This window comes from Arctopsyche grandis, chromosome 3 (genome assembly GCF_051622035.1).
Source record: "Arctopsyche grandis isolate Sample6627 chromosome 3, ASM5162203v2, whole genome shotgun sequence".
Classification (NCBI taxonomy): Eukaryota; Metazoa; Arthropoda; class Insecta; order Trichoptera; family Hydropsychidae; genus Arctopsyche; species Arctopsyche grandis.
In genome coordinates this window covers 8,574,649-8,598,609 of record NC_135357.1, presented here as the reverse complement: position 1 = coordinate 8,598,609, position 23,961 = coordinate 8,574,649, and the positions used below count along the sequence as shown (strand labels likewise).

At 33.0% G+C, this 23,961-nt stretch overlaps 1 protein-coding gene across 1 annotated transcript in view; it reads right to left on the bottom strand.

Moving 5' to 3' along the window:
• LOC143908985 (uncharacterized) overlaps positions 1 to 6,346 on the bottom strand; it is a 146,225-nt gene extending 139,879 nt beyond the window's left edge. Inside the window, exon 1 of the mRNA XM_077426854.1 lies at positions 6,038 to 6,346. Within this exon, the coding sequence (XP_077282980.1) occupies positions 6,038 to 6,043 (6 nt within the window). The 5' untranslated portion in view covers positions 6,044 to 6,346. The remainder of the gene's footprint in view (positions 1 to 6,037) is intronic.
• Between the last annotated feature and the right edge of the window lie 17,615 nt (positions 6,347 to 23,961).

Sequence of the window (23,961 nt, the reverse complement as noted above, 5' to 3'; positions counted from 1 at the left end):
TGTTAAATTATATGTTGATCTACATACATATATTAAAAATGATTTCCCAAGGAAGGAAATAAAAAAACAAGAAAATATTTGACAAATTCTAATTAATCAAAATTTAATAGATTTTGAATCTGAAATGTTATCGAAAATGAATTAAAACCAAAAGCTAATTTTATTACTAAACAAGGATGAGTACATAATTCATCAATAATACATTTTAGTTCAACGGAAAACTTAATTAAATCAACCCATACTTTGTTATAATACATTACATAAATGAAAATTTTATCGAAATCTCCATATGCAAATACGTAGTTATGAAAAATTTATCCAATCTAAAGATGAAACTTTTTTGCATAGTATAAAAACTTCCAAACTTGCCAATAGCAACAATACAAATATTTTTTACTGTATAATTACATTTAATTAGATTAAAAAAAGGTACAAGTGGTCAAAATTTCAATTATGTAGAAATATATACATTTGCATGTACTATGTGGTTTCAATCCTTTTTGTAAATTGAATGAATCTAAACAGTCAATTAAAAAATATATAAAGAGTTTTATTTTTTTGAATGAAATCAATATATGTATATGTATGTATGTTTGTATATAGATTCGTATGAAAGCATGTCATCCAGCATACACATTTTGAAGCTTCAAAATGGATGATTGAAAGTTTGAAAAGCGACGTGTTTCACGGGTTTATCTTTATGGCTTTTTCTTCGGTGAAAAATGAATGATAAAGCTGTATCTTTTATGCACACACATACATATATACATATTTAGACGTCGTTGAAAACCCTTCTGGCTCGAAACCGTCTATCTATGATATATGACGCCAAACGGCACAGAGTTTGATATCCCTTTAAAAAATGCAAATTCTTCGACGAGAAATTGACCCACGGCCCTTCGCCGAAAGTTTCAATGCCATTTTTTCTTTCGGCATTGTTATCAATACTACATAAATATAATATATCGTGTCGTATCTCCGCTTGGCCGCGGGCGCATTTAATAAAAGCCCCGCTATGTTGACACGAGACTAGATCGATATGATTCCGGATGCTGCATAAAGATCGTCAATCTTTTTCTATAATAAAATAATATACATAAATGTAAACAGTATATGTGAGCGTTCTGGGCTTAAAATTTAATCATAACGAAACTGCAATAAAACATTACGGTGTACGGAACTATAATACAGTTTTCATTGCGATTTTGTGGAAATTGTGGCTGTTAAGGAAATGAAAATTTCGAATGAGTTATTCAAAGTGATGTTTCAAGCGCAAAATACTGAACAGTGATAGAGGCATTCAAATTGGTAGTATTAATTAAATTTTACAACAATGACTTTGCGTCGAAAAGGAATTGAATTGAACAGAGAAATATTCTTATTAAATATAACCTAAACAGGAGGAGTACGACTTGAATCGTCTTTATAAATTAAAAAAATATACTATGCAATATTAAAAATATATTATGCAATATTGGAAAGAAAAAAAATTAAATCAAGTTCGATTTATAAAAAAATGCTGCATACTAGCATTTGCATATTGTGGATAAAAAAAATAGAAAAATTGAGATCGATGAATGTATGAGTGGTTATAATTGAAAGTGTCATAAGTCCACTTTTCTTTATTTCGAGAAATATCTCGCAAAATATTTAATATAATGTTTTGCATTTAACAATATCAAAGTGCTGGTGGCCTGTAATACGTTTATTCTGCTTTTCCGAGATTCTGGACACATCGAATCAAAATAAGTGATAACGATTTGTCAATTAAGTCAAACAGAAATTGTGTTTTTGGAACTGAAAATTGAACTTCGACCACTTTCAAATATAACGACTCATATAATATGAATTTATTTTAATATACTTGGGAGAGGCAGCATTGCCGATTGACCCAAAGGGTTTGTCAAAAATCGTAAAAAATGTATACATATATAAATGAAATAAGACTAAAAAAAAGAAACAAAAACTAGAGGGAATAAAAATACAACGAGAAAAAACGAAAAATAAGAAAAACTAGAAAAATCTATTAATTTTCAGGAAATTTTAATGTTTATTTTTAAAGAGGTTTAGTTACTAGACGTTAATAATTTATTTCGTAGACTATTTGTAAAGAAAGAATCTATAATTTATCTGTTTGTCTATAGTAAGACTCTGATAGTAAGACTCTCAGACAAATGCTTTTGTTAAACGTTAGGAGGATATTGTAGTGGTTATTTAAAATTTTTGAACTTCGATTAGATTGCCTCTCATTCCTCTCCTCTCAAATGTCTCGGAGAGATTCTAATATCGAATGAAAGTAATTAATTAAAGTTCGAAAGGCATTTTTGAAATTCTTATTGGAATCCTTTCAATACATTGAATACATACATACATAATATACATCTAAAAAAGCGGCCTATGAATAATACATGCAAATTAACATTTACCAAAGCGTCATATATATTAAACATATATAAATCTTGGCCAAAAGTTTAGCATGTGTATTTCTGCACGAATACTAAAAAAGTTTTCATACCCCTGATTAATTCAAAACGATTTAAGGTATTTAATTCCACAACGAAAAGCATAATTTAATATTAAGATGAATTTTGACTTGCTTAATATATACATACATACATATGTATACACTTACATATAGACAGTAAAATTTAATCAACGTAAATTCGACAAATTTGAAACATAATAAACAAAAGTAAATCATAATGAGAGTAAACAGAATATATAGGCGCAGAGGAATCGAAAATTGAAGTACAAATAGCTTTTACATATTATCTCATATTTCAATATTAATAAATCATTTATGGAAACAAAAATACACTAATATATACATAAATGTATATATGTATATATTAATACAACAGCATCAAGAAAAGGCTACAATCTTTTACATCGCCAAAAAAGTAATGTCGAAGATTAACCTTACGGAATCCCACATAAAACATACACTCGCTGGAAATCTCGGGTTTGGCTGTTTACGGCTTAACATCGAGGGTCCCCCGGTGTAAGATCAACAAGAGAGAAAATCAAAAAGGATATTTTCTATTTAAGAAAAAAATCGCTCGCAAAAGCGTACACAGTATGAGAGCACGAGCGGCATTATCAATTCCGTTATCACTTGTTCCACGATTCTCGGATACCGAATGCCTCTAGTATACTTGTGTTTAAGTTTGTTTTTATTATGCGACTATGTACATACATATATATGCTTTGAGTACCGTAATTCAAATGAAAAGTTAAAATTCACCGGTTGTTTAATTTACATTCAAATAACTTCGTCCATTGCACGGCTTAACTACACATAATATTATGTACATTTTGCTTCAGAGGGGAAAAGTCCAACAACGCAGAGCTGCGGTCGCGTTAAAGAGCTTCACTTGGGGATCATCAAATAAGTAAAAATTAATTATTATAACTTATCATTTAGTCTTGTGAGAATTTTATTTAAAAAATTTAGAAAAAAATTCCATTCAATGACCCGACCCCTAAATCATACATATTCCAAAAATTTCAACCTATAATCACTAACTTACATACAAACCCCCCAAAAAAATACAAAACCTACACTATTTTCAAGAGGCAATGAAATTTGTTTGATCACCTTTTATAATTAGGGTGACCATACGTTGCGTTTTGGCCGGGACAGTCACATTTTTACGTGTTTTGTGTTCGTCCCGTCATGTTCGTAGAATTGTTAGATTTGTTTTTCCGTGTTAAACCGTTTTGTCCTTGTTTTTCCAAATTAATTTGTTTCCCAAAAAAAAAAAGTATTATTATATAAATATAATATACATGTTTATACAATATATTAATTTAATTTTTTTTTTACATGACCTATTTTACATGTTTCTGAAAAAAAGTCGCTTGTTACTATTATTTTCGTCATAGTTATTTTTAAATAACTATAAAATACAACATTATATTATATTCATTTTCGTCTTTTAAAGAACTGTACGTTCTAGTAAAAATTATTAAACTAACAAAATAATAATTGAAAATTAGAGAAATCAAAATTTTCAACTGCACATAATTTTTGTAATTAAAAGAAACCGAGAATATCTTTTTGGAAAATTAGTAGCTAATTTTTAGCTACATATTAGATAGCATGAACATCCAATTTAAAATATACATATTTCTTTATTTTGTTTCTATTTTCCTTGTACAACAGAATTATCATACTGAAATTTTTTGATTTTGAAATATTAATGGATTTTTGAAACTTTTCAACATTTTTTTATATGTATGTTATATAGGGGGGACAAGTTTTTTGTTGAGAATCCTGGGAAATATTGTCACCCTATTTATAATATATCATTTTAATCACGCTTTTCCCACTTTAGATTTTCAGTTATGATTATAAATATTTTGCACAAAGGTGGATTTGGAACTGGTCTAAAAGATAACACAAACACATAATTTTGGACTGCAAGTGAATTTACGATATCTACAGAGTTCGTATAAGGATACGCACATTGTTTTCATCTCATGAAAACATATTTTATATTGAGATTTGCACTAGTAAAAAAGCCCTACTTTCTTCCTTCGAAAAAAGTCTCTACATTCAATATATAAAATATTATGACAATTATTGATCATTATACATATTATACAGAATTCCTATTCAAGTGACCTTTGAAATATATACATAATACCGTACTAAATATAAAAATTCATCAATTTTCAAGTCTTTATATACGTCACATTTTAAATATAAACCTGCCTGACACGTGTCTCTTCATTATTTCGTTTTTTTAGCACTCGACTAATTTGCACCAAATTTTATCACACCACTCGAGTGTTTGCGATGTTTACACGATACAAAGATTTTTTATCGCTTAATATTTAAGTACATATGTATATAGCAAAACGTTATACGTACAAGTATAGAAATATATATACAGGAAGCTTATGAAAAAAATTTGCAAAAGGTCAAACGAGACGGCGAAATCTAAAAATGGCCATCTCGCAAAAAGACGAAAGCGCGAATTATTCCTTTGAGGGTATTTTTCACAACAGTCAGAAGGCTTTTTTTTGTGTGCCACTCTGTACACGGCCATTAATCGCAAAGTTTTCCGAGGCTTTTTACTTGTTCATTAATGGTAGACCGCACTTAAATTAATCCACGCAAAGTTAAAGGATATTTTTTTCCCTATCTAAAATCTCAGCTCTTTATGTTGGAGACGGATCGGACTATTTTTCACGCGCAGAGAATGAGAGATGGACAAATGATTTAATTAAAAATGATACGGAATTCGGAGATACATTGTATTTGGAGCGATCTTTTCCGTATTCGGCGGCGGATTGCGAGACGACAAAAATTGCAAATCTCGGAGAGCTTTCGAATATGAATAAATAAGCCTCGTACGAGATATATGTAGGTTCCGGCGTTCGCTTGCGTATTTTCTCCATTGTGCGACGAAAACCTGAAGCGTTCCATCAAAGGACGCTCTCGTGAATAATACGGGGTGGGGTATAAACGACCCGGGATAATTTCGCTCGTGGGCCGAGAAACGTCCTGTGATCTCGACCGTGACGTCATCGCACTCTGGCAAAAAATACCCCAGACTAGTCGACCGATTTCGCTTTAGTCGCACTCTGGGGAACGGTTGGACGTAGTCGAATCACAGAAGTCGACAACTAACGATAACCGTCATGGGAGAATTGTTCGAAAGCATTGTTTTCAAGTATTCTTTAAAGTATCGACCATGTATTTTTGACTAAACATCACACAAGGGAAACTTTTTATCAAAATCTGCATACATACACACCGGGTAAGACACGGGGTAGGTGTGTGGAATAATAGATAAGCGAGTCGAAAAAGTTGTAAATTTTTGTGACGCGATCATAGATATACATTTTATTTTTTATTTTTTATTTTACAAATATACCAGGAAGGCTTAACAGGTAGACCCCAAATGCGCCTTCCTGGTCCACATAATTATTACATAGATACATGTAAATATAAACAATATCTGACATCTATGGTCAGTATACATATATTACAAATATCGTATTAATACGATAAATAACGATGAATAACTTTCATGTAACAATACGAATTTTATATTCGATAAAAAACCACAGAGACATCTATGGTGAGCAATATGGCGAAACCTAAGATATAACAAATAACTAAAGGTTCGCAACAGAAAATTGGGAAGGAAACGCCAATTTTACAGGAATCGTTTCAATGAAAATCAGAAAAATTGGCAAATTATGATAAGAAACGATCGACCTAGACAAATCAAGGTCTGGCCAACAGCGAGACTTAGCGGGGAATCGAACTCGTAACATCAAGTACGAAATAATTCAACATTCACCACTAGACCACGCTGCTGGTTATATATATATATATATATATATATATATATATATATATATATATATATATATATATATATATATATATATATATATATATATATATATATAATAATATAGATATATAATACACGTAGATCCGCCCTCACGCTTTATACTGGTCTCCCTTTTGGCGCATGCAAAATACATGGCGCATGCACAGTTTCTCTCAGTAGGTAGGGAAAAAAACCTTTTTTTTCCCAACTTCCCCGCTAGTTAAACCTCCCGCACCCATCAGTTAGTGAAGACGAGATCTCCGACCAAAATCACACGTCAGGGCCCATCTAGTGTATTATACATCAATGGACGCGATCAATAGCTTAAAAACGATAGCATAAAAAAAAGTTTTTTAATAGATTTTTGCTGATTTATATAAATGCTGCTAATTTGTCCATATATGTCTCTGTGGATATTAATCCATATTATTATAACACGCGTTTCACTTTGGCGGGAATTAGATGGCATAAATGTCGTGTTTAATGTAAAAATATAATTAGTAATTATGTATCTTATATAGAATTAATCTGACTAAATAATTTATCGTAAATATTAATTATAAATAATTAATAACTAATCATTCATTATAAATAGTTAATCTGTATAGTACACTCGTCACAGTGGAGTAATCTGTTAAGACGAGTGTGCATGATTGATTGAATAAAAAATATTGCTATTTTATTATTTTTCTGATTTTTTTCTTGAGTGTGAAAGGAAATTTTGATATGATAGGAAATCTCAAAATGAATCTCAAAATTAGCTATTTTTGGATCTTTTATATATGTACGAGTATGTATATTCTGTTATGTTCCTCGATTCCCATAATAATCACACTCATACGCGAGTATACAAGTTAATAAACATTCCTGTAATTTGATATTTAGATAGGATAAGAATCCCGGAATTTGCCCAGCCCATAAGATAATAAATCACTTATATAGATCACGATTTGATCGCATGAGTCAGTCCTCACCATCGACTCCGCAGATGACAGTCGTCATCATCAAGACTCCGAGAACGCGTCCGCAAATGACGGTCAGCACAGCAGCAGAACAAAGTTCAAAGTGAACCAAAGTTAAAGTTAAAGTGAAATAGTTCTACGTATCTCATATTAAATTATCATCGTTCCATAATTTATCGTTTTTCGAATATATCTACATATAATATAAGATAAATGTAACATTTTAATAACAATAAATAAAACCTGGTTAGTTAACCAAGTAGTTTTAAAAAATAAATAAATCTTTCATTGGAACGTGACAGTGCGTAGAAATAATTTCAATTAATTTTGATACTTAAATCATGTAAAATATGAACATATTTCATTATTTTAACAAATAATTGAATCAAACTATAGCTCTTAATCATACGTATGGTTTGTAGGGTTTCGGCTAAAATAAGACAGATGTTTTATTTTAACGAGCACGTGCTCAGATGAACTAATTTGATTCTGGGTGTCGAAGCTGTCTCAGATGAGAGCTGGCTTATTTCTATAATAAATAACATGTAACCGTTATATTTGATGAATTGAATTCGAACAATTTTCCGACAACGCGCTGAAACGAGTTAATAGTTTTTGTATTTGTTGGCGAGTTTGCCTGATCTTAAGCTTAAAGGGTCAAACTGCCACAGAAGTAACTCTCTGAAGGTCGACAAGTTAGTTTACATTTGACTAAAGTACACACACACACACACATACATATTTCGACGTACGCGATTAAAATGTTGTCGATTCGCGCCCTCATCACTCCACTTCCGGTTATGTTCGAATTAATCTCGGCCATTGGCGATTCTTGTCCGGTCCGTGACGCGCGTTTTACACAATTTCAAATTAATTGTCAATTTGATGCTCGTAAAGCGAAAAACGGTCGCTAAAGCGGACAAAGGGAGGCTCGATGAATAAATCATGTCGCCATTCGTCGCTCGAGGGTGAAAGGTTTGCAGCCCCCTTAAAACTCACTCGCTGATTGCGTCATTTTTTTCGAATTTTCCCCGATCGAACCTTTGATTTTTACGTTCTGAACGCACTTGTCACCTCTGAAATGGGAACATTACATTCTAAAAATTTATACTATTAGACTCTCCTACGTAAATGATGAAAGTCGTTATCTAAAAAACATCCAGTGACACAAAAATTATGACTACGTTGTGTAATAAAATAAAAAAATATATTTTCAACCTTATTTAAATAAAGTCGATCAATATGAACTCACAAGTTTTGGATTTAAATTATATACACATCATTTTTCGTTTTATGTAGTTGTAGTGATTAACATTGATAAAAAAAGATTATCTTAATTAAAATTTGCCTCACTGTGCTAAAAAAAAATCCGCTAGCTACTGAGCTAAGCTCCAAGCGTCCAGTTAAAAATCTATATTTTATGTTAAAATAATGCGAAATTTGCGGTGTTAATTATTGTAATTCACTATAAAAATTATTTTATCATGTAGTAAACGTCGAAAAAATGAAATGAAAAAGTTACGACTGCAGGAGAGCCGTCATTCAAAGGCGGATATCATTCTCACACGGTGCGTACTGAATTACGCACGGTGCGTACTGAATTACCTATCTCTTTCTAGCATCTGTGAGGCACGTGCACAAGGGGCTTCCCACGAAAATAATTATTTCTGTTGATTTTGATCAATGATTTTGTTTCGTAATTGGCATAATTCGAATCATAGAGGTTTTGATGAGAAATACATAAAATATGAAGACCCTGCATTCAGTACATTTGAGGGAAAAAATAAAATAAAATATAAACCGTGAGCACTCGATGCGGCAAGTGTTAATATGTACATTTTATTGGATGTAGATTTAAATGCGCATATTTTTGACATTCACAATCGAATTTCTCAAATTTATTAGATTATCTTCTATTATACATAATAGTGTATGTGCATATGTATGTACATACAGCTTTAAATAAAATACAGTTTTTAGTTTTATTACTACTTTTTAGTGTCATAAAACTTAATTTCTGCAAGTAATGTACACAACTTTCATCACAGTTTCGCGAGTGGGGATAGGGGGAGGATGTCGTCGACAGAAACGTCAAATGAAGATAGAAAAGATGATTAATTTAGAAGAAAGAAAATAAAATACGATAATAATTTTATTTAATAGAAAATTTATAACAGTAAACTACTTAAATTCCTCGAACAATAAATTCTAACAATAAATTTCGTGGGTATAATAACAAGAATAAGAGACTGCAGACTCAAACAATGCCCATATTAAAAAAAATATATACATATAATAGGAAAACAAGCTGATTCAACAGCCAGAATAGGGCGAAGACGAAAAAAAGCGTGGAAACCTTCACAGTTGAAACGTATTATGAAAGCAATTCAGATCTAAAATTTTTCTTTATTGTCCTAAGCTTTTATTTCATTTCTCGAATTGGGGAGGAAAACAAGATTCTTTCTTTTGTCGTGAGACATCTCCAACAGTAGGCGCCACCCAACAGAGAAGGGGACCGTGTCGACAATGAGCTTTTAATAACACACCCCAATGCCAAAAACAGAAAGAGACATAGAGAGAGCATGGGGAGGAGAGGAGGATCGGAGGTATTCCGTATAAGAAAGAAATGAATTTCTCAACTATCACAAAAACTTTTCCCTCATTCCCCACTGCATTGCTGACGAGAGCGTTCTGGATCTGATGGGTCAATTCACACACACACACACACACACACATACAAACACACAAAAATAAGCATAATCGACGGTTACAACTTATTATATTATAAAATCCTCAGACGCGTACGTATTTACAGAGTCAACACGATAAATCTCCAGGTGTGTTATTCTGAAATTAGACCTCGTTAATACAGCGTCAATAAAACGGTGGGTCGCGTTGGACCAATATTGGCTCGGCAGTGTACTAATTATAATGACCGATGTAATACGGTCGTATTGTCTGAAGAAACCACAAGGGTGTGGTTTCGACTATGAGCTTCGCCGTTGTATATGAATGTATACGAATATATGTACATATGTATGTAGATGAACAAAATACGACAACTAACTTTCCGAACAATGTGATAAATGTTAGCCCGCAATATCGAATTCGATATATATTATTATGTATGTAATAATATAAAGGCGCAATTTAAACGGCGTGTTCGAGGAATGCATGAGAAAATGTTGCGGGGGAAACTTGGAAGTCGTATAAATTCAACGGATACGTATTATCCATTTATTATGTGAAAATTATGGCCTATGTATACGACAGGTATTTGAATTATATGTAGTACAATAATAACGGCTGCTTTTAGTGTAATATACGCGTTTCGGAAAAATTAAAAACGCATCGGTGGTTTTCAAACCATATAAAAGTAAATCGTTTAAAATATAATATACTAGTTGAACCCGGCATGCGTTGCAATGCCACAATAGCACATGCAATTCCCGTTCCCGTTCCCGTTCTCGTTCCCGTTCATATTAGTCGGAAAAACGCAAGCAGCGAACACGTTGGTCGTGACGCGAAAACATTTGAAATTATAACGTTGCAATGACTCTCATTCCCGTTTTTCCCGTTTTTTCCCGTTTTTTTCACAGTAATATTTCCGGACATGCATACAACAAATCCTGAAAGTTCCATCGTAATCGGTTCAGTGGTTTAGGAGCCTATTCGAGACACACAGACAGACAGACATTCATTTTTATATATACATACATATATAAATTAGCCTGTAATATGCAACTCTACTATATATAAAGTCTAAATTTTGATTTATGAATGCGATTGTATTGACTTTTTTTTATTTTCTTAATAAATACATTACAACCAACCCCCCCCCCCCTCCTATAATATGGTAGATCATTTCAGTTAAAAATAATTAAGAAGGGAAAATAAAAATAAATAAAAGAAAACATAAGGTAATTTAATACGGGGTAATACGTTTTCTTACAATTTTCATTAATTACTTTTCTTTTATTTTTTTTACATTTATTGCGTTTTTCTATTTATCCTTGAACGTTCATTATAATTCGCCACTTCATATTAAAATCAACGTTTATGAAAGATGAAACACGAACATACATATGTATGTACATATATGTATATGCAAATAAATGTATCTACATATGTATGTATTCCACATTAGGCCGGAGTGAAAAATGCGAATTTTAGAATTCGCTAGATGTACCTAGTATAAAACTTGCATCGTATCAATGAAAAGTCAAATAAAAAAATCATCGATTTTATACAATGTCCTGTGCCTCTGAGCAATCGATTTATGTATCTCAACGAAAATTTCGAAAAAGTGCGTTTCGTTTTTATTATTTGACAATATTTTCTATTTTCAAAGTCATTTATGAATGGTTTTGACTGATAAACGATAATTCAAAGTCCCCATGCAATTGCGATGGGTATGGGGGAAGCGTTGTTTTTCTAAAATCATCATTTTTTTTATGTTTTCGTCATTATTTTTTAAATATAAGTCATTTAGAGATTGCTTGGGTAAATACCTTTAATCTGAATACAAAAAAAAACGAATTTTATGAAATATAAGCCAACCAAAATGACCTAATTTGACGCGTGTCACATTTTATCAACGCACATCATATATATAAAGACGGTAATCTGTGTGTGTGTGTGTGCGTGTCCTTACTCTCGCCGAACATAATGAACGAATCGATAAAAATCGATAAATTCATTTTTCGACGAGACGACCTTGTCGCGACTCGAACCGATCACCCCAAATAGCTGGAATATAGGTCTAATGGTCACGTACATACATCACGCCAAATCCAATTCTTCATTTCGCCTTTTTTTTTAAACATTAATTGAAAAATTCCTTCTCGCCATATAAAAATACGTAATTTTGATAATTTCATTTAGCGAGGTTTTGAACCATTTTTTTTATAGATTTATTTTTAATTAAATTTAAATTTAAATTTAAATTATTTATATTTTGCCGATATTCGAGAAAAAAATTGATTTCATTCACCGCGGGCGCCGGGAATCGAACCTCGGACCCTCCGATCCAAACGAAATGTTCTCACGAGCCCGCACCGTACGCCATATCCTCGCCCAGAATACGTGTTGTAAATACACATCATATGTATGTATATGCACGTAATTTGTTATGTGTAATAATAATATTCAACGTTACGAGGTCAATGACCTCGTAACGAGGTCAATGAAAATATTACATTTTGTTAACGTTAACTTTAAGAATTGAAAATTATTAAAAAAAAAATTGAAAACTATGTATGAGAGTCTACGAAAATAACGGTTCCGGTTCTGGATTTTTTTTTAGTTTTATACGGGTATATAATAATTTTATACCCATGCGATGATATTTCATCGGGCTATTCACTAATACATATATAACGGGCTTACTATGCAGCTATTTTTAAGCAGATATACATTTTTATTTATTAATTTAAGTTTAAGTTTGAACCATTGTGGCATTGCAGTCCCTAATGCGCCAAAATGGTTGAAACAATACAGAGAGATTAGAAAAATAAAAATACATATATACATATATGTATATATTTTCTAATATTCATATATGTAAAATAATTTAAAAAATACATTTTATAAATATTTTAAATAAATATGATATGTTGATACAAAGCTTGTTGATACAAAGCAAAGTTTTTATCAAAAGCTTGTAATGCAAGTTAGTTTTTTAGTTAAAAATGCTCCAGTGGAATGGAATGAAAATCAATATAAATTTATCGAAATAAATACACGAGGAAAATCAGTAATATATTTTCTCAATAAACATCCCAAGTTTTTTGAAATGAAAAATTAAAACAAATTATTTGTTTTTCGTTTTTGTTATTACATATGTATGTAGGTAGTTTCATTAGCTTATCCTTTATGAAATTTGAAATGAAATGATTGAATTTTATGGTTTATTTAGTCTAATAAGTATATAAATATGAATGTGTATTAAAATACTTCATAATAATTCAAATATAGCAAAAAAAAAACAAACGATTGAACGTTGCTCGTAAAATAATTGAAAATTTTATTTAAAAAGAAAATGTAGCATATTTATATTTGAATTGAAGCGATTTTGAATAGTTTCAAGTGCATTTCGACAGTTGTGTTAAAGCCTCAACAATATGACGTTTCCGATTATTACAGGTGGCTGAATTGACTGTTTTTCTTTATTTTATTTTTCAATACTCCCCTCCCTCTATTTCACCACCTTTCTTCCTCCCCTGATGAATAATGCAAATGTGAACCGCAACGACGACGTTGTGAATAATAAAATAAAAACTCAAAACGCCTTAGGCGTTCATAAAAAATTCGAACGACCAAATCCTTTCAACCCAAATTGCAAAATGTATTATTTATATTGAAAAGTTAATTAAATTCCTTAAGACACTTGCTATTGCACACGCCAGACATGCCACATACTTTATTCAGATACAATTATACAACAAGAACTGCAAAGTTATGAAGTCCTACCTTAAAGTGAGCCTCTTCATCTACATAAGTCGTGGAATTACAATGAAATTAAAATTTCAACAAAACTTCGTAATGTCTTCTTGTAACTAACCAAACAAACAACTTTTCAACCGAAGAAAAGCAACAAATGAATGTTCATTTATTTTTAAATAAATCGATATGAACTGAAAACGAAAGTGTACCAAACCTGCTGAATCATAGATTATATTGCTAAAAACTACAGGAATGCTCGAAATTTCGAGCGTACTTTTCAGTGAAAATATTCGGATGTAAAAGACAAAATTCGATAATAAAACTTATATACACGTTCACACATTTTTATTAGCTGAAGAACACGAAATTAACAATTAATTAATTAATTAATATGGATTTAGATTATTAACATTTTTTTTTTCAAATTGTACGTACATTCAATACAGAGGATTTGTGACAGCAGGTAGGATAATTTTATTTATTTTTTGCCAATTTTGAGGAACCGTTTCAACAATGATCAGATAAAATTGGCAAACTCTGATAAGAAACGATCGACTTGAAGCACAGATATCCAAGTCTAACCAGCAGTATTAAAAATTAGCCCGGGATCGAACCCAATAATCTCTTGGTGCTAAACATTAACGCAACCACTGAGACAACATACCGGCTATGAGAGCATTTTCGATACAAATTGAGCGCAAATGCAGGAAAACTTACACATGACAAAAAATTCTAATTCCGGTTGCCGGATTTTTCAATTTTTTTTATTTACTTAACATTACTATTAATATTGTAGCATATTCTAAAAGGAGCCGTCGTTATAATTGGTTTTCGAGGATTATCTCTAGGCTTAAGTGCTGTCGACTAACAATGGAGATCCCCGAATGGACTTAGTGGTCGGTAATGGCACTCAGCCAATTCCCGCAATTCCCGCTAGAACTGACAGCGCGAAAGCGTGGGACTGCGTGCCGAGACCGTAGGACTGCATATTTAGTGAGCGACCTGCCCTTTATAATCAAGTACTTAGGCCATATGTAGGCATTCCGGATGGAGCACTGGCAATGCGTGGATCTCCTTAATCACCCAATAAATGCTGTGAAGCGACTTCGGCCTTTTATTTGGATCCTCCACCCACCCCTATGCAACAATATTATTAAAATTCAGTTTTTATGAAGATAAAAATAATAAGGTCAAAATAAAAGTATAAATAAGTCAAAGTAAGTACATAAAGTCAAAATAAATAAATCTGTAGTGCTGCTGGTCAGACTTGGATATTTGTGACTCCAGGTCGATCGTTTCCTATCAGAGTTTTCCAATTTTCTCTGATTTCATTGTTGAAACTTTTCCCGTTTAAAAATTGGCTAAAAAAAATCCTTCCTACCTACTATGTCACCTCTATTTGATTAATGTACAATACAATTTTTGTACAATTCATAGATGTCTCGTTAATTTGCGAGTTTTTCAGTGTCGACTTGTAATAAAAATGCTGCATTGTAATTGTAATTTGTAATTGGCCAGGAAGGCCGCAATGGGGTTTACCTGTAAGGCCTTCCTGATTTAAAAAAAAATTACAACTTCCGGTTTACGAATTCTAGCCAAAACCTTATCAACTCTAAGTTAGTACATAAATAATACAAATATAAATTTTCAGCTTGATACTTTCATTGGTGTGGTGATCATAAGGTTTTTGACTTTTCTATGAGGAAAAACTAAAAATAGCTTTGTACAAAATAAGGATCCTGATGATCCTTATAATTGTGAAAAGAAGGCTCTTATCCTTGACGGCTTGTAATAAAAAAAAATGTTCGCAGACCTCTTGTTTGTCTTTACGCTCAAATAAGTGCACTTTTGCCGGAATAAAAGGGGGATTTTTCTGGAATGTTCACGTGCCGTACTTCCCATCTGGCAGGAATCTCTTTATCCCGAAACGCTCTTCGAAAATGGGCGTGCAGCCTTTTCTGAATTGGCAGCATTCGAGAAAGCATAGTCATCTTCTTCGTCCGCTTTGCCGACGTACAATTGTCTTTTTGTTGAAGAAAGTTTCGGTTGAAAGTTGGGTCACGTCCCACGAACGGTTCTCCAAACAAATGGACTATTCCCGGTGGATATATATTGTGCTCGTAAAACAATATTTTCCGAAAGAGTAAAAACCGCCGCTGAAAAAATGTCAGACGTCCAACTTGAAATGATTTACCCTTGAAGTTTCTGTTCGGCTTTTTTTGTGCAAATAAGTTTATCATATTCGCGTCGAGATCGTATATTATCATATACATACATATGTATTATCACCGTGCGATATAAACATATGTATGTAAATTCAATTCCCGATTGCATCGTTATGGAAAAGTTTTCTCCTGCACGCGATAACCCCTCCAATTCGCTAAAGGAAAAGGATTATGCTATTGGAAGATATTTTAATCTTATTTAAAAGTAGGTCAAACAGAAGCTCGTTTAATTTGGATCCACCGTTTATCACAGTATCTGTCGTCTGCAAGGTGCTAATTTTTTTTTTAATTTTGAAAAGTTTGCATTGCTAAAACCCATTATGTAAAAGTTGATGAAGGATAACATCATTTTGGAATGCAGATATAATCCAAACGTAACAAACTTAAACATCACTACGCTATACAAAATATGATAACACAGTTTCTGACAATATTTTGACATGATAATTGGATTAAACAAAACGCTGATTAAATTATTTCAAATTTATTATGTAAAATACATCAATACAAATATACACACATATGTATATGCTTAATTAGTAACACATATGTAATAGAGAATATTCGAGCAACAAACATGTATTGTGGTTTATACATATTTAGGAACTGAAGGTCTAAATATGTATACATGTATAATGCTAAAAACTGAGGGGGTCACGCGTTCGATTCCTGACCGGGTGTTGCTGACCAGACCTTGGATATACGTATGCGACTCATTTCCTTCCAGAGTTTGGCAATTCATCCGATGGTATAGTTGGAACGGTTTCTATTTAATTTCAAATCTTAATTTTAATTTAATTTCAAATGTGAATTTTAATTTAATTTTGAATTTATAATATTATTATATTTTTTTTATTTTTATGAACAAAGTTGGCCATATGTGTTGTCTTGAGACAAATCCTGTAACGACACCATGGTAAAAATAAATTTAAAATATAAATAAAGGAGTATAACTCGGTGATAGCGTTAATGCTAATCACCGAGATGTCCCGGGTTTGAGCCCTGGTTTGATGAAATTTAAAGGAACTTATTCTAAGTATTTCTGCAATGTATTTGGTCAGACTTAGATATTTGTGACTCCTTGTCGATTGTTTCTTATTAAAGTTTGACAGTTAATCTGATTACATTGTTGAAACGGTCCCTTACCAAATTAGCAACCAACCTACCAACTATTTTTCACCACTATTTGAATAAAATTTAAAATTTAAAATCTTTAAATTTATATATGTATGTATGTACAAGTTTGTTAACATATGTGTCACTTTAGGGCAACCTGTAATGACACCAAGGGAAAAAATATAAATTTAAAAATTAGCACTTCAAAATTAACGCTAACACTTGCCACTGTGCTGGACGCCGAGCGTCCAGTTGAAAATGTGTGTTTAAAGTTAAAATAACGCAAAATCCGTGAGTTTAATCACTGTTATTAGCAATAAAATTCATTTTATCATGTATTAAACGATAAATAATATAAAATAAGTGCAATAAATAAAAGAAAATAACGGCTGAAGCAGAGCCGTCATTCCAAGGTGGATATCATTCTCACACTGACCGTTGAGCGCGGTGCGTACTGAATTTCTCCTCTCTTTCTCGTATCTGTGAGGCACATATATGTACATATGTACATACTAGGGGCTTCCCGTGAAAATAATTATTTCTGTTGATATTGATCAATATTTTTATTTCGTAATGACATAATTCGAATCATAAAGCCTTTGATGAGTAATACATAAAATATGAAGAGCCTACATTCAGTATATTTGGTCACTCGCTATAACAGTTCAGCAAGTGTTTAGTAGAAATGTTATGTTAGATATATTGAGAAGAGATTTGTCTCAAATAGTGGACGGAATGAAGGGGTTGATTTGATTTTTAGCTATGGGTTGAAGATGGATGAGCGAGATACTAGAATGGTACCCAAGGCTTATAAAAAGCAAATGCTACACAGTGCGATAATTTAATTTATTTTATACATTTTTTAGCAATATTTGGCTTTCATGTCTATACAACATTCACCCGTATTCGAGAGAAATTTATTGCACGGTGTTACGGAAATTTTTTTCAAGATTGCACCCCGCTGTTCCAGAACAAAATTCAAAAATACATTTAACACAATCTTAATAGCCTGGGAACAAATAATGTAAGCGCCAATATATTTTATCTCGGCATCATTATATAAAACGCCCCGAAAGTCATCAAAAGCCAATTCTTTTTTCCCGATAAAGCCTGACGACAGTATCGACAAAACGCTTAACCTCTTGAACGCCTTCGCTTAACGATTTCGAGAACAAACTCCGATACAGAAAAAGAGAGAGAGAGAGATTTGCCACCAAAACGTACCCTTGTTTGCAACCCTTTCGGTCCTTATTGTCTCTGAGAAATTCCCGTTCCCTCGGCGGCGTCTAATCGTTTAGATTTATTGCGCAACGTGAACTGCTATCTCTTTAACTAATCTGGTAACGAATTGAACCGGCTAGAGATGTAACGAAAGCGTACCACTAATTACAGACTAAGTCCTCGTCAGGGGCCGGAAGCTGCGGAAGCTTTGTGTCGCGGAGTTAAATTGACTATTGACGATTTTCCACGTCGACGAAGACGTGACCGAGTTCACAAACAGCTTCACTTTTCTCTATTTTTTGGTCGAACTTTCGATCGAACCGGAGGGCTTTCGAGCGTCATTCGACCAGAAGAATGGGGAAAAAAGGAACGTTGCGTGAGACATTGAAACGCACGGAATGGGAATCTGGCACGAAATTAAACTATTAATAACGCGAATTCAACGTCGAAGGTTTCCATTTGGCGAATTCGTTCGCGTGTTCAAGTTTTTGAAAGGCCACTCGATACAGAAACGTAATGTAAAACTGCATAACGTATACAGGACATGGCCAAACTGTGGCTGGCGAACTGTACTGTATCCGGTCCTTTGCCATAATAAATCAAATAAAAAGGAAACGATAAAATTTTAAACAGATCTAATCTAAAGAATATTTAGCAATATTTCTAAAATTGTAAAATGCAAATTTATGTACATATACCAATTATTTTTCAAAATAACTAGGTTCAAATTTCAAAGGCAGAAATATGTATATAAAATGGTACCATTTATCGGCTCGGAAAAATAGCTTTATTCCCAGACAAATTAGGAATGTATCACGACATAATATGCAGCTGACCATCTCTAAAACATTTCGCCATGCAAATAAAAAGATTGCTCTTCTCTAAAATAGCTCGCACGACCCAATTGGGGTCTGCCCGGCAAATCAAACGTCTAAGTGTTGGCTGCTAAGATATAACGATGTGTTCGGATGGATATTACGATGTGTGGACCATGAGGAGAGTGGGAATGGACAGGAGCGGGGCGACGCGCTATCATCCAACTGTCAAAAGTTATAATTTCACCTATAAAGGCGAGTGAAAATGTAGTTGGATATGATTTCACTGAAATATACTTAGTGACAATGTAACTGGATATCATTTCACTGAAACGTCAAATTTTATTTTTGTTATTGGCAATCCATTTGACGTTTGATTCGCCGGGCGGACTCTGATTGGGTCGTGCGAGCTATTTTAGAGACATATATCGTGTAATTTATTTTACAGTCGTGCAAGAAATATTATCCCTTTATAAAATACTAATTGGAACGTGATTAGAATCGGCCGTGAAGTTTAAAAACTATAAAGCTAATAAATTGTATATGTATGTATGTATGTATGTACATGTCAACTAATTGAAAAAAAAAACATTTTTGTTTCCACTTTAAGGTTTATTTAACCAGCGGCGTGGATAAGTGGTTAGCATATTATACTTTCGAGCAGAGTGGTTACGGGTTCGAGTCCCACTAGAGTACCATTGTTGGTCAGACTTTGACTCGTGGCTCCAGATTGATCGTTTCTTATCAGAGTTTACCAATTTTCTGATTTTAATTGAAACGGTTCATGTTAAATTGGCTTTTCCTTCCTATCTCTCTTGCTAATCTCAAGCTATTCGGCGTCTTGGGGGCCAATTTGGTTATAAAAATACTGCAAAAATTTCTCCATACATGTCACTGTGGATGTTTGTATGAATTCTTATTGTATATAATGCTTATGTATATTGATTGTATCTGTTTAAGTGCACTCGTTGCTTTGGAGCGATCTGTAAAGGCGTTCGTGTTCTATGAAATGAAATAAAATAAAATAAAATTTATATTATCCAGCACTGCTAGTCAACAACCTACTAGAAAAAACTACTTCTATTGGTACTATACAGTCGATTATGCTTTGGACTCGGTCGAAAGAAGTCTGAATGTGTCAAAACGTGCACTGCTGTATAATATGAATAGAAGTAGTCTTTTCCGTGCAATGTTGTGTATTACCGCTCATTTATTATATTTTACACGACATCTTCGAGTTATTCAGCATCTCGATTTTCGCTGATTTGTATAAATGCTGCAAATTTTTTCATACATATGTAGATGTCTCTGTGGATGTTAATCGATGTTTTTATTTGTCCTTTTTATTACTTAAAAAACTTCTGTACAACATTTGACCATAGATGATTGAATGAATAAAATAAATAAATAAATAAATCTACGGTCAAACATGTCTATATCCTTCAGATATAAACACAGATTGGCTGAACAGAATTTGCTTCAGATATTTTTCATATTATGCTGTTTTCACTTGTAAATCTTCAAACAAGATAATGCTATAAAAACTAACAAGAAAAATAAATAGAAAATGATTACTAGATCAGTAGCTATTAGAGTAGACCTATGATATATTGTGAACATAATTTATGAATAATAAATAAAGATTTAAAATCAAATGAAAAATGTTTACAAATGCTTATTTATTATATCTAAAATATTTTATATCAATATTGAGGGTAAAATTTTGAGTAAGGTTGACAGCCCCTGCTGTATACAATTATATAAAGCTGTTTAAAGTCGATTTTTGGTTGTGGAAATTAGCTAAACATCTAAATGCAATCTTGGCTGGAAATCCCACGAGACTTTTGCAACGTTAATACAAGCTTTATAATTAAACTCTGAGCTCAAAAGCTCAATTCGTTCAAACAACTAACAAATAAAAGTGAATGCGCTAAACAAACTACAGTGAACTACAAAAGTAAAATGACAGGATTAATATTTTTTTTATCATTTTTTACTAAAAATGTAGTATAAAACGTTTCCAACGGCTGAATTATTTACCGGAAGTCTTCAAAGTCACCATAGAATGAAAATTCTCGAGGCTTCCGGCGCTTTAAGGTCGCCAAACCTTGACCTGACGATAGAGGGGCGGTGGTCCGAGCCTTCGGTGTATTATTTATTTATTGCAACCGATTCTGTTAATCGATCCGTAGAAAACTTTTTTTTATATTCGGGTAGGTAATAAAAACCACAAAGACCCAACTTATTCAAAACTAACCTTAACGAGTGCTGAATGGCAAGTAGATCGAGTACGTGGCGTGAATTCTTCAAATTCACTATATATTGAAGTCCTGGTGGGGATTTTCTCAATTTTCCCCCTGACTAAACAATTTATTTTAGGTCCGTGTAAGTAAAATGTTAGAAAGTAATTTTCACCTGAAAGATACGTGATAAATAATACATAAATATACATATACATATAGCGTGAAGAAAAAGAGCTTCGATCAATACGTTTTGCCAGTGATGACATATGGATGTGAAAATTGGACATTGAACGCTAAGATGCTACACAAATCCCAATGCACTCAAATAAGTATGGAACGCTGTATGCTTGGCATAACGAGGAAAGACAGGAAGCGGAACATGTGGGTGATAAGTATGACAAGGGTAGTGGATATAGTGGATAGAGTAAAGAAATTGAAATGGCAATGGATGGGCCACGTGGCAAGAAGAATGGACGAAAGGTGGACAAAATAAGTGCCAGAATGGTATCCGAGAGAATGCAAAAGGGTAAAAGGAAGACCGCGGCGAAGATGAGTAGACGAAACGAGGAAAATGTGTGGGGTGAGAGTTACAAAAAATAGATACGAGTAGAAGCCTTCATCCAGCAGTGGATGATGAGCGGCTGTAGATAATGATGATGATATATGTACATATATGTCACCTTTTTATTTATCCCATATTAATTGTATTGAGAAAGTTCAACTTAAATTTATTAAATCCTTACGCTACATTTTTCCTACCTATACCCATTCTACTGTTTCCGACATTTTAAAAATCCTTTCTTTTGACAATCTTTCTGTCAGGCGACGACATACTGATGCTATATTCTTCTTTAAGCTCATAAATGGTTTCCTTGATTGTTCTGATTTACTGAATAAGGTTAATTTCAGAATCCCAGTTCGTTACTCTAGACGCGTTGCACTCTTTTCACTTGATCCTTTCAATACTAATTCCCAAAAATATTTTTATCTGCAGCGCGTTTATCGTATGTTTAACGGAGAGCTGAATGAGGTTGATCTATTTGGTATTTCCCTACATCAATTCAGGTCTAACATCAAGAGAATCTTGACCGATTGATTCATTTCTTCTCCTATTCTATTTTTCCAATATTTCCAATATTTCTATACTTTAGTTTAGTTATGTAATGTGCTATTTAATCATATTATAGCTTTCATTCTTTTCCTTTTCATTTGTTTATTTTGTATTTACCTTTTTCATTTGTTTTATATTTGTAAATTTCAATTTCTTCTTATATTCTATTTTATAACCTTTTCCAAATATTTTAATACTATAGTTTAATTATGCAATGTTCTACATATTTTGTCATGCCTTTATTCTTTACTTTTTAATTTGTTTTCCTTATATTTATCTTTTTCATAATAATAATTCGATAATATTTGTTCAGACTAATTGTCTGATGGTCGGCTTTCGTGGCAATACGGAACGGGTATTAATACCCTTTACGTTGACTGATAGTTATGTATGTACTTGCGGGAAGGGTATTTTTACCGATTACGTAGTCGGGTAAAGTGTAAATACTCTTTTTTTTTCTTTATTTTGTTCAGTTAATTGGATCTTGATGTTCGGCTGCTCCGAGATTTGGTGAGTTTGATATTGAAAAAAATATTTAAATATATTAAAAACTGAAAGTTATGACATTTTATGTAATTTGCATATAATTGCGGGATTACGCTAATATGTAATTGCCAGCGGTATGTCGCAAGCGATTAGTCACAGCTCCCCGCATACAATGTGTTAAGACCAAGCTCACGAAAGTGCGACTTATCTACTGGCTGATTAAAAGCGCTCGATTTGGATGTTTGACGCGAGCGGAGCTCACCCTTGACATCATCAGCTCTCGCATGATGCAACTCCGGATGATTCCTGGAGACGCAATCTCCATTATCTGGCGGGGCTATATAGTGAGTACGGTTTGGCTAGTCCTCGAAGGACTAGGAAGGACTTCGAAGGACTTTGTTAGGGAAGAACAGACTACACGTGGACTGGTAATGAAACCTCAACCACATGACTCGCCCTACCTTTCCTCTGTCTTTCCCTTTCCACCATTTATAGCAGACCGAATAAATACATAATATAGTAACCTTGCAACCTATTTTCACTGTATTCAAACTATTCCTGCACACCAAACACGATTGAGCACGATTAAAGCAGACATAGCCACCATATATAACCGCTGCGATTGAAATGGAGAAGCCCCAACAAGGAGATCCCCTGAGGATGCTCCAGCACCGCAACCTCTACGCTGAACTACTACACAAGTCTGCTGAGGCGTCCGTACAATATTCCATTTGATAATTTCAAACTACAATTTATATCAAAGGGCCAATTAATGCCTTTTAATGATGACTTCATTTTAATTTTAAATTCATGTCATTTTGACGGCTAAAATGTTGGTATATGAAATGAAGTAAGCTCTTTAGATTGAAAAATTCCAATTGACCTGGTTGGAATACGTATTGAGGATGTTGGAAGATTGTTTCTCGGATAGAATGTTCAATGAAATGCCTAGGGGAAGACGTCCCATTGGAAGATCAAGGAGCAC